At 42.5% G+C, this 20,675-nt stretch overlaps 2 protein-coding genes across 2 annotated transcripts; both read left to right on the top strand.

Annotated features, from left to right (window-relative positions):
* Nucleotides 1-355: 355 nt before the first annotated feature.
* LOC135876321 (GDNF-inducible zinc finger protein 1-like) lies at nt 356-1,705 on the top strand. Its single transcript, XM_065401497.1, has one exon. It carries the CDS (start codon nt 356-358, stop codon nt 1,703-1,705), a length of 1,350 nt encoding a protein of 449 aa, XP_065257569.1.
* Nucleotides 1,563-15,059, top strand: LOC135876640 (GDNF-inducible zinc finger protein 1-like). The gene is made up of 6 exons (XM_065401919.1): nt 1,563-1,668; nt 5,584-6,513; nt 8,555-8,649; nt 10,894-11,061; nt 12,378-12,535; nt 14,586-15,059. Exons 2-6 carry the CDS (start codon nt 5,618-5,620, stop codon nt 14,826-14,828), a joined length of 1,560 nt encoding a protein of 519 aa, XP_065257991.1. The 5' UTR covers nt 1,563-1,668; nt 5,584-5,617; the 3' UTR covers nt 14,829-15,059.
* The last annotated feature ends 5,616 nt before the right edge of the window (nt 15,060-20,675 follow it).

The following is a 20,675-nucleotide window of genomic DNA, read 5'->3' as shown; positions in this document are numbered from 1 at the left end:
TGCCACTGGCCTGCTAGGTGACCTTCGGCAAATTATGTCTCCTCTCTGTGCCTCAGTTTGTCCATTTGTAAAATGGGGATAATGATACTTAACCTCCTTTGTGAAGTGTTTTGGGATCTACAGATGAAAAGCACTGTATAAAAGTTTTATAATTTAGTTCCTTGGTCTCATACCGTCTTTGTCAGGCTTTGTGAATTAAAAGGTAAGAGAGCAAGGCCAAGGAGTCTCTCAGTCACTAGTGTGAGTGAGTGTGATGGCCTACTTTGCAGTTAAGATGAATGTGAAGATGATTGGTGCAGGTGGATGAGATGTGCTCTAATGGACTCCCTTGGTTTTTGTTTTTTTTTCTGGCAGGATGGAGAAGAAGAAAATTCTAATGAAATCCAAAGTTGCTGCTTCCAACCTTCTGAGGGCGCTGCATTCGCTCTATCAGTTCGGTCACCTCTGTGATGTGAGGGTCCATACGGAGCACCTCGGGATCCAGGAGGAGTTTCTGGTTCATAAGGCAGTCTTGGCTGCTTCCAGCAATTATTTTAAAGGGCTTTTTCTTCACGGTGAGATGTTGGATGCTAAGAATTGCACCGTGACTCTACAGGACATTTACACAGAAGAATTCACCTCCTTTCTGGAATTTGTCTACACTGCAGAAGTAGAGATTGACGCAGAAAAGTTGCATCGGATGAAGGAGGTAGCCGAGAGACTCGAGTGCAAGGATTTGCTTGACATTTGTGAAGAAATGAAGGCAGAGGGTAGAAAAGCCTTAGATTTGAGTGTCCATTTGAAAGGTCAGATATGTGAAAATGGTGGGTCCCAGTGCGCTCGTGTCCAGCAAGCAGAAGACATTGAAGGGAATGATTCTTCCCAAATTGGGGTGACATCCATGAAGAGAAAATTTTGGGACAGCCAGGAATGCAGAAAATTGCTACCAGACTACGAGATTGTTGATGGACAACCTGCAAATCCCAATAAAGGTGGGACAGATCTTCCAGAGTCAAAAGCTGGGATGGTAAAGTCAGACAAACAGAACAAAATAGAGACAGGTGAGATGATTAGCATGGATACAGTCAACCCAGAGGAAAATAAGACAAGCCATTGTGCCCTAAACCAGTCAAACTCAAAGGAAACCTGCATAGTGATTAAAAGTGTGCTTCCTGGCCAGGAGGAGGATGAAAATAGTTTAATTTCTGAGCTCCCCAGTAAAACCGAACGTAGGAAATCACCTCGCAACGTATCAAAAGTCTTGCCACAAATGTACACGTGTGAGAAGTGTAACCAGTCATTCCATTTCATCAAACACTATCAGTCGCACATGGAGCTGGAACACGACATCAACATAGTGCTCAAACACAGCTGCAATATGTGCGACCAGCTCTTCTCGAATCGCCAGAACCTCAGGCAGCACCGCCTCACGGTTCACAATGACGAGCGACGCTTCCCCTGCGTGTTTTGTGAGAAGAGGTTCAAGCGCCCGAAGGATATAAATGACCATATCCGGAGGGTGCATGAAAAGAAAAGGAATCCCCAGGCGTGTCCATACTGCAACAAGGTTATCAGCTCCAAATGCGGCCTGACAGTTCACATTCGAACCCACACTGGAGAGAAACCTTATAAGTGTGAACGCTGCCCAGCCAGCTTTGCTCAGAGGTCTGCTTACAATACCCATGTAAGGTACAGCATTTTGTATGTGTGTGTGTCTGGGCATTGAGAGAGGGGTATTTTCAAGATCCTGATTGCTTCAGAGCTAGGTTCTTTGGGCCCTTGGAAGGCAATAGGAGTCTTTCCATTGACTACAGTGGGCTCTGAGTCAGGATATTATCCGTTTGCAACAGCACTGGGCTGATATTTTCAAAGCCATGCAGGGGATTTAAATGCATTGAAATTATTGGGAGTTGTGTAGCTAAATCCCCTTTAGTGGCTTTGAATGTCTCAGCCTTTGGGTTTTAAACATGAGCCTGGGAGAACTGTGATGTGTTAAAAATGAACTAGACTCGGCTAACTGGGTGATCACAAATCTATTTTTATTTGATCCTATGCCCTGCCGGCTGTGTCTAGGTAGTGTGGGCATTCACACAGGCCTTTTCCGCACTGACTGACTAGAAACAAATCAGTAAAATTTCACAGACGTCTCCAGATCTGCAAACAGAGACAGAATTTAATTTTTATGACAGCATAAATGTAGAATTCCCATTGGCCCAGGACAAAATTCCTGACTTTCAGCTGTTACAGCCCTCCTGAGTCCTGAACTGATTCCTCTTTTCTGGCTCCCTCTGGAGTCCTCTGCTTCCCCAGCCAGGGAAAAGGCCAAGTGATGTACATGTTTGGGAGGTCCTGAGATATTGGCACTATTAAATATGGAGAAGAAATGTTAGATCATATGAGAGGTATTTAAATATATACGTTTTTATTTTTCTCTCCCCTTGAGTCCTGTATAGTTGAAATCATGGGCCCAGGTCTGCTGTGTTGGAGTCAACTCAAAGCAGCCCTAAAACTGTAATAGTTGCCAATAAGAGGATGGCTCCAGTATGGAGCAATCCTTTGTTGAGACCATGCCATTGTTACGGCTCCTACTTCACTGTGCCCCCTGTGGATGTATAGGGGGTATATCCCTATACTCCCATTATCTGACTGCCTTAACCCATATTGGAGCCACAGGCATAAATTAGAGCAGCCTCCAGGTAGGAAACTGGTCTGATGATTAGCCTGTTGAATTGGAGATAGTTCACCTCCCAATGACTACATAAATATCTGCTTCAATTACCTTTGGTAAATGAAATAACCAAACAATCATTCATTTTCTGATATAGCTGTAAAACTAATCTGAATTTTTTTCAAAATAAATCACTTTAAAAATGCATTGTGTGTACCATCTAAAAATGAAACCTACATCTATCTCTGAGTTGTGAAGAAGATGTATTAAGGTTATAACAACCAACAAGAATGCACTTTTATATAGAAAACCATGATTAAATCGAATCTTCCTGACTAGTGATTTAAATCAAATCCACCCTGCTGTATTATTTTCCCCACAGGGAACTAGGACACACAGAAATTGCCCATGATGACACAAGAAGCCTGTAGCAGGTCTAGGCCTTGAACCCAGATCTTCCGAGTCCAATCCAGCACCTTCACCACAAGACCATGCTTCCACTCAAGCATGAGGATTATTGGCCCCTGTAACTTTATCCTAGCTAATGCAACTACAAAGAATAGTTTTATCCCTATATATATATAATTATTTCTTAAATTTTATTAATGCATTTAATAAATCAATAATGTTGACACTTTAAAGAATCCCCTCATGAGATTACATATGTAAAAAGATACCATCCATCTGTTTCTAAAGAAAATCTGCATGCAAAGACTTTTGTGTGACACTGATGTGTATAGTGAGAAAGAAACAAGAGGTACTCAGGGAGAGAAGTGTGATTGACTAAAAGAATTAGGTTCTGTATAGTATAGACAGTGAGCTCAAAGAGGAGGGTTGAGTGAGGCTAAATTTTAGGAAAATGCAGACTGAAGAGATAGGAGTAGAAAAATAAATGAAGTAGTACAGTGGGAGTGAAATCCACAATAGCAGGATGAGCAGATAATTCCAGACTCTTAAAGCATTTGCAGTTACACAGTATCAGTCTTTCCTGTGCCCAGCACACAAACTGTAATCTTTCAAAAGAATGCAGTGTGGCACTCTGTTTCATTTTCTGTGTTATCTTATTGTCACCTGCAGAGGGAGAGCAGATCGATCTCATGCAGAAATCTCCCAGACAATTTGTTTTAAATTTGTGGTTGTTAACAGTTCAAACATAGACTGTGCAGGATTACCTATTTCTTTGAGACAGATGTTGATACACTTATCTCAGTGTTCATAAGGGTATCTGTATCTGGCCCTAAATTATAAGAAGACTGTTGGTGCTGCAGTTTATACAAATAGAGATGTTGCAACCTGCTAGTATTTTTTTAAGAAAATGTTTATGTTCTTGTTTATTTGTATTATGATAGTGCCTAAGGGTTCTAGTTAAGTATTGGGATTCTGTTGTGCTAAGTACTGTAGTAACTCTATTAAAAAGACAGATTACCATAATCGACTATCTGCACAAACAGTTAACAGATTTGCTTTGTATAATTGCATGCACAAAGCAGGCATGTCGTTGCATAAATTTTGCCCATTCAATGACATTTCTAATTTGTTTAAAAACCAAACACTGCATATCTTTCCATAGTCACTGTATTGTAACAGGGAACTCAAGATTACACTGAAGTGATGAATCCCAGTTCTGCCTTCTTATCCACCTTCCCATGTGCATGTCCCGTGTGAAAACATTGGGAATTTCTTCCATGTATCTTAGGGTACGTCTACACTTACCAGACGGTCCGGCGGCGGGCAATCGATGTTCTGGGATCGATTTATCGCGTCTGGTTTAGACGCGATAAATCGATCCCGGAAGTGCTCGCCGTCGACGCCGGTACTCCAGCTCGGCGAGAGGAGTACGCGGCATCAACGGGGGAGCCTGCCTGCCGCGTCTGGACCCGCGGTAAGTTCGGACTAAGGTACTTCGAATTCAGCTACGTTATTAACGTAGCTGAATTTGCGTACCTTAGTCCGAAGTGGGGGCTTAGTGGGGACCAGGCCTTAGAGCTGAATAGTGCCTTTGCATTATGGGGAAATCATATATTGCCTACAATGAAATTCTTAACCTTTCAATTAAAGCAAAACATCGGTTTTGTTGTTTAAGAATCACACACAAAAAGAACAGGAGTACTTGTGGCACCTTAGAGACTAACAAATTTATTAGAGCATAAGCTTTCGTGGGCTACAGCCCACTTCTTCGGATGTATAGAATGGAACATATATTGAGGAGATATATATACACACATACATCTCCTCAATATATGTTCCATTCTATGCATCCGAAGAAGTGGGCTGTAGCCCACGAAAGCTTATGCTCTAATAAATTTGTTAGTCTCTAAGGTGCCACAAGTACTCCTGTTCTTTTTGCGGATACAGACTAACACGGCTGCTACTCTGAAACCAATCACACACAAAGTGTTTCAGGGTCAAATGTAGCAAATATAATGTGCTTCTTTAAGGAGGTACTAAGGGTCAGATGCAGTAGATATTTAAAAGTATGCCATTTAGTATTTATTATTCTTAATTTAATTAAAAGTAAAGCAAGAGGATCTCAAATTGTATTTGTAAGAACCCATTTGTTAGACTGCATTTACAGTCTCTCATGATATTAATCAGGTAACACACAAGTTCGCTTTAGAAAGGGTCCTTTCCTGAGGACCTACTGCTTTTAAACTTCTGCCAGTCCCTCAGTGTAATAGCCATTGCTAGCTGTGAAAGCAAGGATACCCAACAGTTTAAGTAATGCTTCTACAGAATAACTTGCATAAGACACTTCAGTTATCGTTAATTATCTGGTCTCACCTTTCTGCAATATTTCCTTGCTCTCTTGTTCTAGATGTTCTACTAGTTTGTGAAAGGCAACATTAAAATGAATATGAGAAACCCGATTCCTTCAGTGTGCATGCATATAAAACCAGGTGTTTAACTCTACTATGGTTGTGTTCTGTTTTTAACAGAAAAAGACATGAAGCTGGGCAAGACAGGAAGCTTATGCCAGTCTACTGGATGGTAGTTCCACCTGCAGATAGACCAGATGCAACATACTGTGAAACAAATATTAGCAAAGAAAGATGGGATGGGGCATCAGATACTGGGTTGCGAAAAGCTACCAGGAGCAAAGAAGCCATGGACTACGAGGAAGAACCAGGGAGCTCATCTAATGCACAAGTGGATTGCAGCAATGAAGGGGAAGAAAGGAAGGGGCAATATGATGAAGCTGAAGCTAACAGAGAAGACGAAAATGAAGAGGGGGATGAGGATGAAGAAGAAACAAATGTGAAGGGGGAAGAGGAGGGAGATTACGATGCAGTTTATTCTGAAGCAGATGGTAGTAAAGATAACGAGGATGTTAGTACGGATGACGACGATGACTCCTCTAATGATAAAGATGCTGAAGAAAATGAATCGGGTGAAGACTTTAAAATAAAGAAGGTAAATAAGGCCCGGGTAACTAAGAAGTCTGCCTATGTTATAACATGCGATAAATGTGATGAGCAGTTTGTATCTCGGAAAAAATATGTGGATCACTGCAAAGATGTTCATCAGTCCTTGCCCGGTAAAGTCTATCAGTGTGATATCTGTAGCAAGTCATTTGCTAGCTACAACAGCTGGAAAGAGCACAGAGCATGTGTCCACACTGAAGAAAGGCAGTTTGCCTGCACCATCTGCAATGCTACGTTTAAAAGAAAGAGAGACGTGAGGACACATTATATGCGGAAGCATGAAGGGAGAGTGAAGCGCCCACTGTGTTCGGTCTGTGGGAAGATTCTGAGCTCTCGAACTGCATTGGTGTTTCACATGCGGACACATACAGGGGAAAAACCCTACGAATGTAGCATTTGTCATTCAAAATTTGCACAGCCGTCACAGCTTAAGATCCACACCAGGTCAGCCTACAGTCCCGCTTCTCCCGTTACTGAACCCTGCATGCACCCTGCTTCAGCACTCCTTCCCTTGGACGACCCAGTGTCCCCCAGTCTATTTCTGCAGTATCCATGTAATAGAGGAATGCTGGGATTTATGTTGGCCTGTAATATCAATGATTAACGAAGTTTAGTTCTTTTATTTATGTAAAGTTGTTTGTCTACTCCAGGGTCATTACCTCACCTTTGGGAAAGACTTAAAACATAGCAGTACCATTCATACATAGGCAAGCAAATAAGGATTACTTCCAAATAAGATTGAGCCAGATCCTCAGCTAGTGTAAAAAATGGCAAGAGAGGAAGGATTACCCAGTGGCTAGGGCACTGGTCTCAAATTTAGGAGACCCAGGTTCAATCCCCTTCTCTGTCACAGACTTTGTGTGTGACCTTGGGCATGTCATTTAGTCTCTCTGTGCCTCAGTTCCCCACCTGTAAAATGGGGACAATAGCACTGCCCTACCTCACAGCTGGGTGCAAATCAGTTTGTGTGATTTACACACGTTGAGAATGATAGCCCAGGACACACTGTAGAAGCCTGGAGAGATCTGCTGCTAGCCTAAAGAAAGAAAACACATCCACATTGTCGTTACCACCACCAAAGCAGCAGCCGCCAGTCTTTTGTAAGTTCTGGCTCTTCTCTGCTGTTTGGAAATAGCAGACCCATCAGTGAGGTCCAAGATCACTAGAACTAAAGTAGAATTTTTGAAAAGCCAGTATTTAAATTGAGATCAATGGGACCAAGTCTTTCTTCAGTGGAGTGGTGCCAGTTTATACCAGCACAGTATCTGCCCCAGTATGTTTGTCACACTTATCAATAGTGAAGTCATCGATACCTGATACACTTGAGGTTTTTTTTCCTTCCAAAGACAAATACAGTCTTGATGATAAACTAAAGTAATATGTTTGTGTAAATGTCTAGGAACCACATGTTTTATGTAGTGTAATTGTAGACATGTTGGCCCCAGGATATTAGAAAGTCAGGTGGATGAGGCAATATTTTATTGGACCAACTTCTGTGGGGGTGAGAGACAAGCTTTCAAACCACACAGAGCTCTTCGTCAGGTCACCTGCTCTTGTCTGTCTGCACTCACTGTTGTTCTCTCTCCTTTACCTCATTCACCTGCTAAGATAGGCAAGCAGCCCTTTTATTTGAAATAACCCCTGGCTTTATCAGTTCCTGGCTGGATCACAGCAAGAGCATACATATACTCACACAAGGAGTTGATCAGTATCGGGAGCTTCTCAGAGGAGTAGGATATTGTGTTCATCACTCTGGTGTATCGTCTAGCAGCCAGTATAGGACAATATAGTTGGGTTGTCAGTCCTTGTGGCCACAGGGTTTTAGGGCTGATGCTGCTGTTGAGGCATGAAGGAAGAAAAAGAAAGGAACAGCCAGAGGGAAATCTTGCATGCTCCTCTTTAAGGCATTGTAAGGGAATGATCCTGAGCCGGTGTGAGTCAGCCGAGTTCCTTCAGATTAATGAAGCTACACCGACTTACTCGATCTGAGGAGTATAAATGTTTTTGCCAAGGATTCTCTAGGCTCTCCTCTTCCCCCCACTCTATTCATGCAAAATCCCAAGCATCAGATAGGGTCATTCATTGCAACAGTACACCTTGGGGTCTACATGCACCTTTGATGTAATATGCATGCAAACCTTCAATTTCCTTGCTGAGCTGAACACATTTATGCCAACTCCCACATAGAAAATCTAGGCAAACTCTCCAGGACCATAACATCCACAGTACAGGAAATTAATTTCAAGAGGAAATGCTATTTTAAACCCCCCTGTCTACAGTGCTTAATTTGTGCTGGGGCTTGCCAGGGCTGAGCCCTGGCACATCTAAGCTTGGTGGTTCATAGCCCTGACACCTCCGGGCTCGCTGCCTCAGTTATGAAAGGGAAAAAAAATTGCTTGTGCCCTGGCACCTCTTCCATTACAAATTAGGCACTGCCTGTCTAGCTGTGTTTTCTCAATATCTCTCTGTGTTTCATTGCCTGTAGGTCTCATACAGGAGAAAAGCCATATATTTGTGAGGACTGCGGAGCTTGCTTTGCTGACAAAGGCAAACTAAATGGTCACAAGAGGACACATACAGGTAGGAATTAAACACCGTGGGCCTCGCCCTGTACCAGTCTCACCCTTTTATTTGGTCAGGTTGAATACAAGTTGTCTGCAGGACATCCCAGTAGAAAAGAAATCATCTAAATTCCTCAGCCTCTTGGCAGCAGGGAATAGATGGGGGCAGAGAAGTGCACGTTATATTTTTAACTCACGGGAGGTACTCAGATGAAGAGGGCCATTTGGGTACCTGGACATCAGAGATGCAAGACTGAAGAAAGAGATTGGGATAGAGAGATGGATTTTGGGAGTCATCTGCATAGAAATGGCAACTGAGGCTAAGTGAGTAAATAGTTAACTCCAAAGCACACTGCGAAGAGCTGCAAAGGGATCTCACAAAACTGGATGACTGGGCAACAAAATTGCATTTATCAACATTGAATTTCATCTGCCAAGTAATGCACACTAGAAAACATAATGCCAACTATACAGTAGAGCCTCAGAGTTACGAACACCAGAGTTACAAACTGACCAGTCAACCACAGCCCTCATTTGGAACCAGAAGTACAGCAGCAGCAGCAGTAGACACGGATAAAAAACCAACAAATACAATACGGTACTGTGATAAATGTAAACTACTTAAAAAAAGGGAAAGTTAAAAAAAAAAAGATTTGGCAAGGTAAGGAAACTGTTTCTGTGCTTGTTTCGTTTAAATTAAGATCATAGAATCATAGACTTTAAGGTCAGAAGGGACCATTATGATCATCTAGTCTGACCTCCTGCACTTCGCAGGCCACAGAATCTCACTCACCCACTCCTATATCAAACCTGTGTCTGAGCCATTGAAGTCCTCAAATCATGGTTTAAAGACTTCAAGATGCAGAGAATCTTCCAGCAAGTGACCCGTGCCCCACACTGCAGAGGAAGGCGAAAAACCCCCAGGGCCTCTGCCAGTCTGCCCTGGAGGAAAATTCCTTCCCGACCCCAAATATGGCAATCAGCTAAACCCTGAGCATGTGGGCAAGACTCACCAGCCAGATGGTTAAAAGCATTTTTCTTCTGTATAATAAAGTTTCAAAGCTGCATTAAGTCAATGTTCAGTTGTAAACTTTTGAAAGAACCATAATGTTTTGTTCAGAGTTACGAACAGACTCTATTCCCGAGGTGTTCATAACTCTGAGGTTCTACTGTACATACAAAATGATGGGATCTAAATTAGCTGTTACCTCTCAAGAAAGAGATCTTGGAGTCATTGTGGATAGTTCTCTGAAAATATTCGCTCAATGTGCAGTGACAGTCAAAAAAGCTAACAGAATGTTAGGAACCATTAGGAAAGCGATAGATGGTAAGACAGAAAATATCATAATGTCTCTATATAAATCCATGGTACGCCCACACCTTGAATACTGCATGCAGATCTGGTCGCCCCATCTCAAAAAAGATATATTAGAATTGGAAAAGGTACAGAGAAGGACAGCAAAAATGATTAGGGGTATGGAACAGCTTCCATATGAGAAGAGATTAAAAAGAGTGGGATTTTTCAGTTTGGAAAAGAGACAACTAAGGGGGATATGGTAGAGGCCTATGAAATCTTGACTGGTGTGGAAAAAGTGAATAAGGAAATGTTACTTTCTCCTTTGCATAACACAAGACCTAGGGGTCACCCAATGAAATTAATAGGCCGCAAGTTTAAAACAAAGGGAAGAATTTCTTCACACAACACACAGTCAACCTGTGGAACCCTTTGCCAGGGGATGTTATGAAGGCCAAAATCATAACAGGGTTCAAAAAAGAATTAGATAAATTCATGGAAGATAGGTCCATCAAGGGCTATTGGACAGAATGGGCAGGGGGGCATGGACGATGGGATGGAACACTCAATGATTGCCTGTTCTGTTCATTCCCTCGGAAGCACCTGGCATTGGCCACTGTTGGAAGACAGGATACTGGGCTAGATGGACCATTGGTCTGACCCAGTATGGCCGTTCTTATTTTCTTAATGAGGTCATATAGGGATACGGTGAAGAGGAAAAAAAGGATTCAGAGCCCTGAGAGATGCCAACAAAGCATGGTGGACGGGAAGCCAGTTGAAAACCAAGAGAGCACAGACTCATGGAAATCAAAAGATTAATGATAGTCCAGGAGAAAGGACTGATCAAATGTGTCAAAGGGAGCAGGAGGATAAGCATGGACAAAAAACAACAAAACATTGGACTTGGCCAGGAAGAGGTTACGGAAGTAACTGGTAAGAGAATTCAGAATGTCTTTTGTTTTTTTACAGGAGAGCGTCTCTTTAAATGTGACGTGTGTGGAAAACATTTTGCCACCAATGAATACTTAAAATGCCATAAGCGATGCCACATGGGAGCTAAGCCCTATAAATGTGATGTTTGTGGGAAAACGTTTGGACTGAGAGCCTCGCTAGCCCAACACAGTAATGTTCATGCAGGTAACAAAGCAAACAGATGTTGTTTTTGGCAGTAGATGAGTAGATACCGGTGGAAGTTTGGATCTGAAATTGTTTGCAAAAGGGGCGTTAGCCTTTAACTCAACAATCTTTTTGATGGGCTACATAAGTATAGTGAGAGGGGGAGTGATTTGGAGCCAGAGTTCATACTTACTCATTGTGCCCGCAAGGGGGGCCGTGATACCAGCAAAAGAATGACACTCAGTGCCTGAGAGTAAAAAGCAAGGCTTTACTGAGGGAAGAACTTACACTCCAAGCTGCGCGGGGAGTCCCTGAGGCGTGCGGAGAGGCTGCGGGGGATCTCTGACCGTCCGGGACAGCTGGCCAGGCAGGACTCCACTGAAGGGAGTCCGCTGCAATGCTACATCCCCCCGCATTTATCTCAAGGTTACATGGGGTCAACAGCTGGCAACATTCATTGCATCATACATATTATATAAGCTGACTTGTTTACAGACAAAAACATGCTGAACTTTACTAAACTACATTTTGGCAGGATTTGCCGGACAAGGTTCATTGCACGGCCTTCAGCTGCACAGCCTGCATCTTCCACTCGCATTCAGTCACATACTCGGTCCGCCACTTAGCTCCTCGCCAAGCTTCCGCAACCTTTCCCCTACACTCATATTTTTTGTAAAGGAAAAAAATTTCATACAGTATTTAAAAAATAACAAATATACCTTCCATTGCCTCCTTGATACAATGTATGGTAGTTAGTTACATTGGGCCAAATGCAGTTTGACTCATTGTTTGGAAATTCTTTTTCGAAGACCTTTATCCTGCAAACACTTAGCAACATTCTTAACTTTAATTATTTGCAGAGCCTGATTAAAGCAATCCAGAGCCCCGGACACCCCCCCAAATGCCCATCCTCCGTGGCCATACCCTAGCAGAGGGTGGACTGGTGGCAGGAGCCAGTAGCAGGGTAGCATCCCCCAGAAAGAGATCTTGGGGGGGGGGGCAGAAGGGCCTGATCTGCTTTGCTAGGGAGGATGGGGCCAGGTAGCTACCTCCCTGGTTCTATTGGCTGTTACACCTCCCTCTGGAGACTCAGGCAGACCCTGCTGGATCAATTTCACTTGGGTCACGTTTTCAAGCTTTTCTTCACAACCAGCGGGGCTAGAAATATTCATGTAATTGTGGGAGCCAGGGCTGTTCTGCAAGTGCTTTAATCCAGCATTGCTCACATAAATAGTCCTGTTACTCACCTAAGTAAAGTCAAGCATGTACCGATGCGTCTGCAGGATCAGGCCCAAAAGGACTGATCTTCAGCGGTTGTGGGTTTTGTTCATTTGCAGAGACACGTCCATATTTCTGCGAACAGTGCGGAAAAACATTTACTCAGCAAGGAGCTCTCAGGCGTCACCAACGTATTCACACCGGTGAAAAACCATACAAGTGCAGGGCTTGTGAGAGAACCTTCACAGACATGTCCACCTTACGGAGACACGTATCGGTACGTTGCCTCTCTGCTGCCTTTGTAGCAATTAAACTGCGGTACAGAGGTTTAATTAGGGGTGAAGGAGTGGGGAGCTACATTTCTGCAGCTGATTTTTTTTTTTTTTTAATTTACTAGGGATTAGAGTTGATGCTTCCATTTTGATTCCTTATGAAAAATAAATCCTGATAGGATGAGGGGGAGGATTAGGGTGCTAATTTACAATTACATCAGGCTTTTAATATTATTTATTAGGGTTATCAAACAATTACAAAAAATAATCGCAATTAATTGTGAGATTTAAGAAAATAGTTGCGATTTATTGCAGTTTTAATTGCATTGTTAAACAATAATTGAATACCAATTTAAATGTGTTATAAATATTTTTGGGTGTTCTACATTTTCAAATATATTGATTTCAATTACAACACGGAATACAAAGTGTACAGTGCTGATTTTATATTACTATTTTTTATTACAAATATTTGCACTGTAAAAAAGATAAAAGAAATAGTATTTCTTGTAACTTACAAATAGAGAATTATTTTGTTACATAACTGCACTCAAAAATAAAACAATGTAAAGCTTTAGCGCCTACAAGTCCACTCAGTCCTACTTCTTGTTCAGCCAGTTGCTAAGACAAACAAGTTTATTTACATTTATGGGAGATAATGCTGCCCGCTTCTTGTTTACAATGGCACCTAAAAGTGAGAACAGATGTTTGCATGGCACTCCTGCAGCTGGCATTGCAAGGTATTTACATGCCAGGTATGCTAACGTTTGTATGCCCCTTCATGCTTCAACCACCATTCCAGAGGAGATGATTTGCGGTAATTGGTTGAGTTAACTGCGATTAATTGACAGACCTATTATTTATAGAGTTGTAGCACCTAGGTGCCCCAGTCATGGACCAGAGCCCTGTTGTGATAGGTACTGTACAAAGTCTCTGCCCCATAGAGTTTGCAATCTAAAGATGTATTTCTGAGCTGTTAGATTGAGGAAGAGAAACGCTAACTCCCAGATGACGTACCAATTCCCAGGCCTGACAACCAAACTGGTCTTAAAATCCAATTCTATCCAGTTATTTTTAAACAGGAAAATCTAATCATAGAGGAAATGAAACATGAGGAAAGACAAGAACGTAGCCAATGTAAAGAGGATGCTGCTATAGCTGTTGTTGTTTTTTAAATCACAATTAGAGGTCTGCAGACCCAAGCCCACCCAACCTGAGCCTCAGACCCAACCTGACCCCAATCCTTCCTGTGAACCTGAGTCAGCATCACCGTCACCTCCTGCCGGAGGGGCTGGCACAGTGGCAGCTGCACGTGCTGCACGGCCTGTTGGCTGCTGCCCCCCACTGTGCTGGGTGCGCTATGGAATGAGAGTCACTGCCACTCTTTGGCACACTCACTCTGTGACTGTAGCACACGCAGAGCAGCGAGGTGGCAGTGGCCGGCAGGAGCAGGGCACGCAGCTGCCACAGGCAGGAGGAGGAGAGCCCACCCCAGCCAGAGACCGTCCGGTTGTTTTCCCACCTGATGCGGACCCAGCCCTTGTGATCAGGTTCCGTTGGGATTGGGTCAGGTTGCAGGGCTCTGATCACAAGTGCGGTGGAAAGTGGCTTAGCCCTCATACTGTAGATACAAGATATAGGGTCTTACCATTTCTTGAAACTTCAGATGCATTCTCAGAGTTTTGATAGGGCACACAGCTCCCGGTGATAAATTGGACTGCGAGCAAGATCGCTAGAACGCCATTTGGGTCCTTGAAGTGACCTCTTTGGGGAGGAAATCAGAACTTTCCCTTGGTCAAGTCTAGCATTCACCTGTGTGCTCAGTTTCTGCCAACACTGTGGCATGGCAGTGGACCTGGAACAGAGTTAGTAATGTAGAATCATTCTCACATTTCAGAGCCCAGCTAACTCCTTCGCCCATCCCAGTGCAGCATTGGAATGTTAAAATCAACCCTATTCCATTTTGAACATGGTTAATAAAAGTAAAATCAATTGTTTTAAATTATTCTTCAGAAACTTTTCTTTCCTCTGTAATCTTTGGTTTTTTCCCCCTAGATCCATGACCGGAATGCTCACTGGAGAAGTTTCTTAATAGATCTTACTACCAAAAAAGACCATAATTGGTCCAAAATAGAAACCTTGTCAGATGTCTGTATGGGTGAGGACTCAGCACCTGAAATTTGGTCAGTTGACCAAGGTAAACTTTATAAACCAGAAAGTATTAGTGTAAAAAAAGCAGAACAGAGGCCATCTAGTGTTAACATGCGAGACGCTGATCACTCCCTTTTATACTTGTAACTCTTATTGCTCTAACCAGAAAACTATAAAATCTCTTGATACACTATGAACGAAAACATTTCAAATCTTTTTTCAATATAGCTGCTTCATTTTTAAGCTATGTGAGATACTCTTATCTTTTTGCATTTGATACGAGATGTTACATTGCAGTCTTTTATCTTGTTATGGTAAACTATTTATGCCAATTAGGTGTTAGACCTGAGCACAGAGTTTTATTTTTTAAAAATATCTTGAATATATCACACAGTAAAATACCCATTTAATTAAAGTATATATGTTTGTTTTTGTGTGTGTATCTATATATACATGCACATGCATAATAATGTTCTTGTAAATTATTGTCTTTATAATAAAGATACTATGTTTAGAACAATCCACATAAAATGATAATCTATGCTGTATCTAATTTATTTGTACATATTTTATTGTAAAATATTTTTAACTTTCGTGATCAATACAAAAATGTTCAAATATTTGCTGTGTAATGTTACAAACCAACTAGAACGTAGCTGGTTAATGATAGAAGTCAGTGGTATATGCCGTTTCCCAGCTTTCAATGGTTCATTTTGTCTTGATACTGTGATATTTGCTTTTAACCCCTAAATATAAATTCTTTGTATACTGTAAACATAAACTTCAAAATTATTTCTTAAAGAGTGATGGGACACCTCTTAGGTCCATATATATAATAAATAATAAGGAGCTGTGAATTATGGGCTCAGTTTTATAATTCAAAGGTTTGATTGCACAACCCTAGATTAAAATAAATCGTCTTTTGCATAGGATGTCGTTTTATTGGCCTACTGAGAGTTTGAGCATTCAAATCCCCAATGGCTTTCATAAGAGTTGTAGATTCTAAACACCTCTGATGATTACAATCCTTTTATTATTCAAAAAAATGCATATAATATTATTATTGAGATCTTAAATGCGCCAAAGTCGGGACATTCAGAGCTTTGTTTCCGAGACCAATTGTAACACCGAGCACCGTTGCACATATTTAGTATTTTGTATTACTGAGAATGGTGTTAAATGCATGTCTTACTACACGGTGTGTTCAGTGTGGGGGATTGAAGGTTGCGCTGGAAACAATACTTTTGAATTGCCTGATTATGGGCCAGATTCATTGTTGATGTAATTCCAAAACCAATGGAATTGCACCAGGGATTAAATTGGTCATATGTTCTAAAATCTCATGTTGCATTAATTTGATTTTTTAGAAAATGTGTGTGTAGTTGTGGGGGAGGGGGATGATTGAATTTTCTTGGTTTTGGGATAGGAGCAACTTGATTGGTCAAACTGCTCCTGTGCTGCAGAACAACCCTATCCCTGCTTCTCTGCCTTCTGTCCCCCCACTCACACATACATTGTCTCCTGAGGAGAGACGTACCCCCTTTTTCTTGGTCTAAGATGAGCTGCAGAAATTGTAATGCTACAGCTCTCTCTGTGCCCTAGGATAGCTCCTGGATCTATCATGATCTTCCCCAAGAGCCCACTGAATTAATAGGATGGACTGATCTGACCCTCTCAACTTCTGCTGTTCAGTGGAGCCATCTACCTGGTAAGTGATGGGACTTGCTGGGAGAGGCATCAGCCTGCTCCTGTGATCTTTTTGTTTTGTGTCTGCAGCTCTGAGAGTTCTCGTCTCTCTCCCTCCTCCACCCCCTCCCTCTTCCCTTAACATGAGCAAGTACCCATTGTGTGAATGCAGGGAGCACCCACCTCTTCCGCAGATGGGAGTCTCTGCCTCATGCTCTTGCAGAGAGTGCTGCATTGTCGGAATGGCAGCATAGCAATAAGTTCTGATCTCAATGTTCTCTGATGATTAAACATTTTCTGCTAGCTGGGGGGTGAATAACTTAATTTGTGGGTGAGTTGGCAGCTGTGTTCTTAAATTTGAGAGAAATGCTATGCAAAGTCCTGGTCGTGACTGATGGTTGCCTGGACAAAACAGCTAATGTTTTGTGAAGTAAGGCTCCTAAATAAAAGTAGCCTGATAATCAGGTGTACTGAGTACCCATAATCTCCACTGCAAGCACTTTAAGCACTTATTAGCTCTGGAAAAAATGAGGCCAATTTTATTTAGCTCTCTAAATTATAGGTGATACAGGTAGCAGTCCCTACAGTTAAGATGCTGTTTTCAGTTATGTATAATCATTTGAGCTGAAATTTTCCTTGATGAGTGTCTGCCTCACACATGATTTTTTGGTAAACTTCAGCAAAAACGGTTCAGCCATTTCTCAGAATGAGGCTAGGGAAAAATATGTTTCTTTTGCCCATGTTAAAAAAAGATCTTGTAACCATTGTGTTGAGAAGCTCTAGCATCTTTATGCTTTGGAGCAGGGACTTGACAATTGGCAGGGGGGAATCACTGTGATGTCAGGCTTTCCCTTTTGCCATGCGATTAAAAATCCGCCCAAATTTGGCCAAGTTATGAGTTGCTGCGAATCTCAGTTTTCACACGTTCAATAGAGATTCGTTAGAGTTCAGTAGCTAAATTCTCCAAAATTTCAGTCTGCACTGAGCATGCTCTAGCTTAGGGATGCCAGGGCAAAGCAGGACTTTTCCTCCCATTGCTCCTTGCAGCAGCCAGGGGCAGCTCTGGCCCGGCATGCAGGAACTGAGAGCAGGGTGACTGTCTCTCCTGTGCTCTAAATGCTCCGCCGCTTACACCCACTCAGTGAGGAGGAGGAGGAGGAAGCCTGGCTCAGATCAACAGAGGTGAGGAGCTGGGGCTGGGATATGGAGCCAGAAAGAGGGTGGACACTGGAACTGGGATGAGGAGTTGAGTGGGAGCTAGGGGGTTGTACTGTAACCACTTGAGTACATTTCTCTCAGGACACAGTGTAGAACTCAGGCTTCCTGAGTCGTAACATTCCTCAGCTGTCAGCAAATAGCTGGAAACCCATGGGTAAAATATGTGCCTCATCTCCTAGTGGCGGGCCTACATAGAGGATGGATGATGACTACTACTGATACCAGGTACTCTGTTAGCTCCAGCAGAGGTCTGTGTGTGAATCTAAAGGTTCTAACCCTGCTGATGACCACATGGAGTCAATATGGTTCCAAATGCTGGAACGTCTGGGTTTTTTTTCAGTTTGCTCTTTTAAAAACATAGGAAATTATATGTACACAGAGCTGCAAAGTCAACCACTCCAAAGTTAGGAAATGCCAGAACCAAGGAGGCCTGTACAACCGTAATTCGTCTCTCTTGTGTGCATTCATTATAATAGTCTTTCCATGATCACATCCACAGGACCCCTGCCTCAGTTAGTGCACAGCATGGTCAGCGTTCAGGAAACAAATAAGGGTTGTGTGGAGAATGAAGCTGTCTATTAGGACCCCTTCCTTATTTGTTGCAGTCATTGAAAGGTGCATTGTGGACGAGGCGGGGGACTTCAGGAAGAGAAAGGTCTTGTGATTTAGGCAGTTGAGTGTCACTCCTGATTCTATCCCTGCATCTGCTAGAGTTCCTAAGCAAGTCATTTAAACCAAACTTTCCTGGGGTGGTTCCTCATTTTCTGGGTGCTCAGCATGAGAACCTGGGGTCTGATTTTCAGAAGTGCTGAGGCCTCACAGTTGCAACAGAAGTCCACGGGAGTTGTGCTTGGAACAAAGTGCTAAACTTTCTGAAAAATCAGGCCATGGACATTTTAATCAAATTAGCATATACTTTTGACACTAATATCTCTGTGTCTCAGTTCCCTGTTTGTAAAGGGAAGAGGATAATCCCACCTTTATCTCACCGAGGTTGGGGAACCTTATCTCGCTGTGGTTAATTTATGTTTGTGAAGCACTCCTGTGAAGTTTGATGTCCTTCAAGCCACCACTCCCACATTCATAGGATGCCTGAGAATTTTGACTTTCATTTAAGAGCAGGCAGAAAAGGCTCTAGCCCATGTGTCTGAGCCGTGGCCTGAGTGCACCGAATGGGCTCACAGCCCAGAGCCAACATGCTTGTTTTCCTAACAGTTCCTGAGTTTTAAGCCAATCTTCTGATTTTGGAGGCCTGGCTCCTGGTGTCTGAGCATGTGGGGCAGGCTCATGGGGGAGGGTGGGGTATGGGTAGGATTACCACCTTTGAAACGCAAAAAACCCAGCACCCTCTCTCCCCCATAACACAAAGCTCGCCACAACCCCAACCATAAGGCAACTCTGCAGCCCCCTCCCCTTCAACAGCTACTCATAGTATGTAGCGAGAGAACACATATAGATTGATAACATAACACGTCTCCTCACTCTCGCATGAATCAAACCCTCTCTCACATACACACGTGTGGTGAGCTTGAGTGTTGGTCGGCAGACAGCTGCTGTATTTTCAGTAGTTTTCATCTGTTATTGCTTAAACTGTGGAAGTGGGAGCACTGCATCTTTAGCTGGACAGAGAAACTTTTAACGTTAGATATTCCAGTTTATTGTGGTAATAATGCAAACCTTTAGGCCCACATTAAAAAAAAGGCAGATTAAATTATTTTTCTAACAACTGGAAAACCATAAAAAAAAACGGCCAGGCCAGTCAAACGCTGGCCAGATGGTAACCCTAGGGATGGAGCACATAGGCTGGGAACCATGGGGATGCAAGCCTCATGGGGAGAGAGGTATGGGATGCACATCAGGGGGTGGGTTGTGTGTATAGGAATGGCCATATGGGCTCAAACCAATGGTCCATCTAGCCCAGTATCCTGTCTTCCGGTAGCGGCCAGTGACAGATGCTTCAGAGGAAATAAACAGAACAGGGCAATTAGCGAGTGATCCATCCCGTCATCCAGTCCCAGTTTCTTGCAATCAGAGACTTAGGAATACCTAGATCATAGGGTTGCATCCTTGACCATCTTGGCTAACAGCTAACATGCTCTATAAACATATCTAATTCTTGTTTGAACCCCGTTAAACTTTTAGCCTTCACAACATCCCCTGGCAATGACTTCTGCAGGTTGACTGTATGTTGTATGAAGAAATACTTTCTTTTGTTGTTTTAAACCTGCCGCCTATTGATTTCTGTGGGTGACCCATGGTTTTTGTGTTATGTGAAAGGGTAAGTAACACTTACTTTCTCCACACCATTCATGATTTTATAGACCTCTATCATATTCCCCCTTAGTTGTCTCTTTTCCAAGATGAACAATCCCAGTGTTTTTAATCTCTTCCTCATATGGAAGCTGTTCCATCCCCCTATTCATTTTTGTTGCCCTTTTCTGGACTTTTTCCAATTCTGATATATCTTTTTTGAGATAGGTGACTAGAATTGCACGCAGTATTCAGTGTGTGGGTGTACCACGGATTTATATAGTGGCATTATGGTATTTACTGTCTTATCTATCTGTTTCCTATGAGTTCCTAAGATTGCTAGCTTTTTTGATTGTCACTGCACTTTGAGTAGATGTTTTCAGAGAACTATCCACGATGACTCCAAGATCGCTTTCTTGAGTGGTAACACCTAATTTTAGACCCCATCATTTTGTATGTACAGTTGGGTTTAAGTTTTCCAACGTGCATTACTTTACATTTACCAACACTGAATTTTCAGTTTGTTCCAAAACCTCCTCTATTGACAACTCAATCTGGGAAAGTTCCTCAGATTTGTCACCTAAAAAGGTGTGGGAATCTCGGTCACATCCTCTGCAGTGAAGACTGATGCAAAGAATTCATTTAGTTTCTCTGCAACAGCCTTTTCTTCCTTGAGTGCTCCGTTAGCACCTCGATTGCCCAGTGACCCTATTGATTTTTTGGCAGGCTGCTTGTTTCTGATGTACTATTTTTTTTAATTGCTATCGGTTTTTGTATCTATTGCTAGTTGCTCTTCACATTTGTTTTTGTCCTGCCTAATTATACTTTTACATATAGGGT

The sequence above is a fragment of the Emys orbicularis genome, chromosome 3 (assembly GCF_028017835.1).
Source record: "Emys orbicularis isolate rEmyOrb1 chromosome 3, rEmyOrb1.hap1, whole genome shotgun sequence".
Classification (NCBI taxonomy): Eukaryota; Metazoa; Chordata; order Testudines; family Emydidae; genus Emys; species Emys orbicularis.
The sequence above is the reverse complement of the archived record's forward strand: the minus strand, read 5'-3'. Positions and strand labels throughout refer to the sequence as shown.

Excerpts from the sequence above, each read along its gene's own strand:
- LOC135876321 (XM_065401497.1), top strand. The coding sequence starts at position 356 with ATGGAGAAGAAGAAAATTCTAATGAAATCCAAAGTTGCTGCTTCCAAC.
- LOC135876640 (XM_065401919.1), top strand. The coding sequence starts at position 5,618 with ATGCCAGTCTACTGGATGGTAGTTCCACCTGCAGATAGACCAGATGCA. Across the intron at positions 6,514-8,554 it reads CAGCTTAAGATCCACACCAG|GTCTCATACAGGAGAAAAGC; the intron begins GTCAGCCTACAG and ends CATTGCCTGTAG. Across the intron at positions 8,650-10,893 it reads TCACAAGAGGACACATACAG|GAGAGCGTCTCTTTAAATGT; the intron begins GTAGGAATTAAA and ends GTTTTTTTACAG.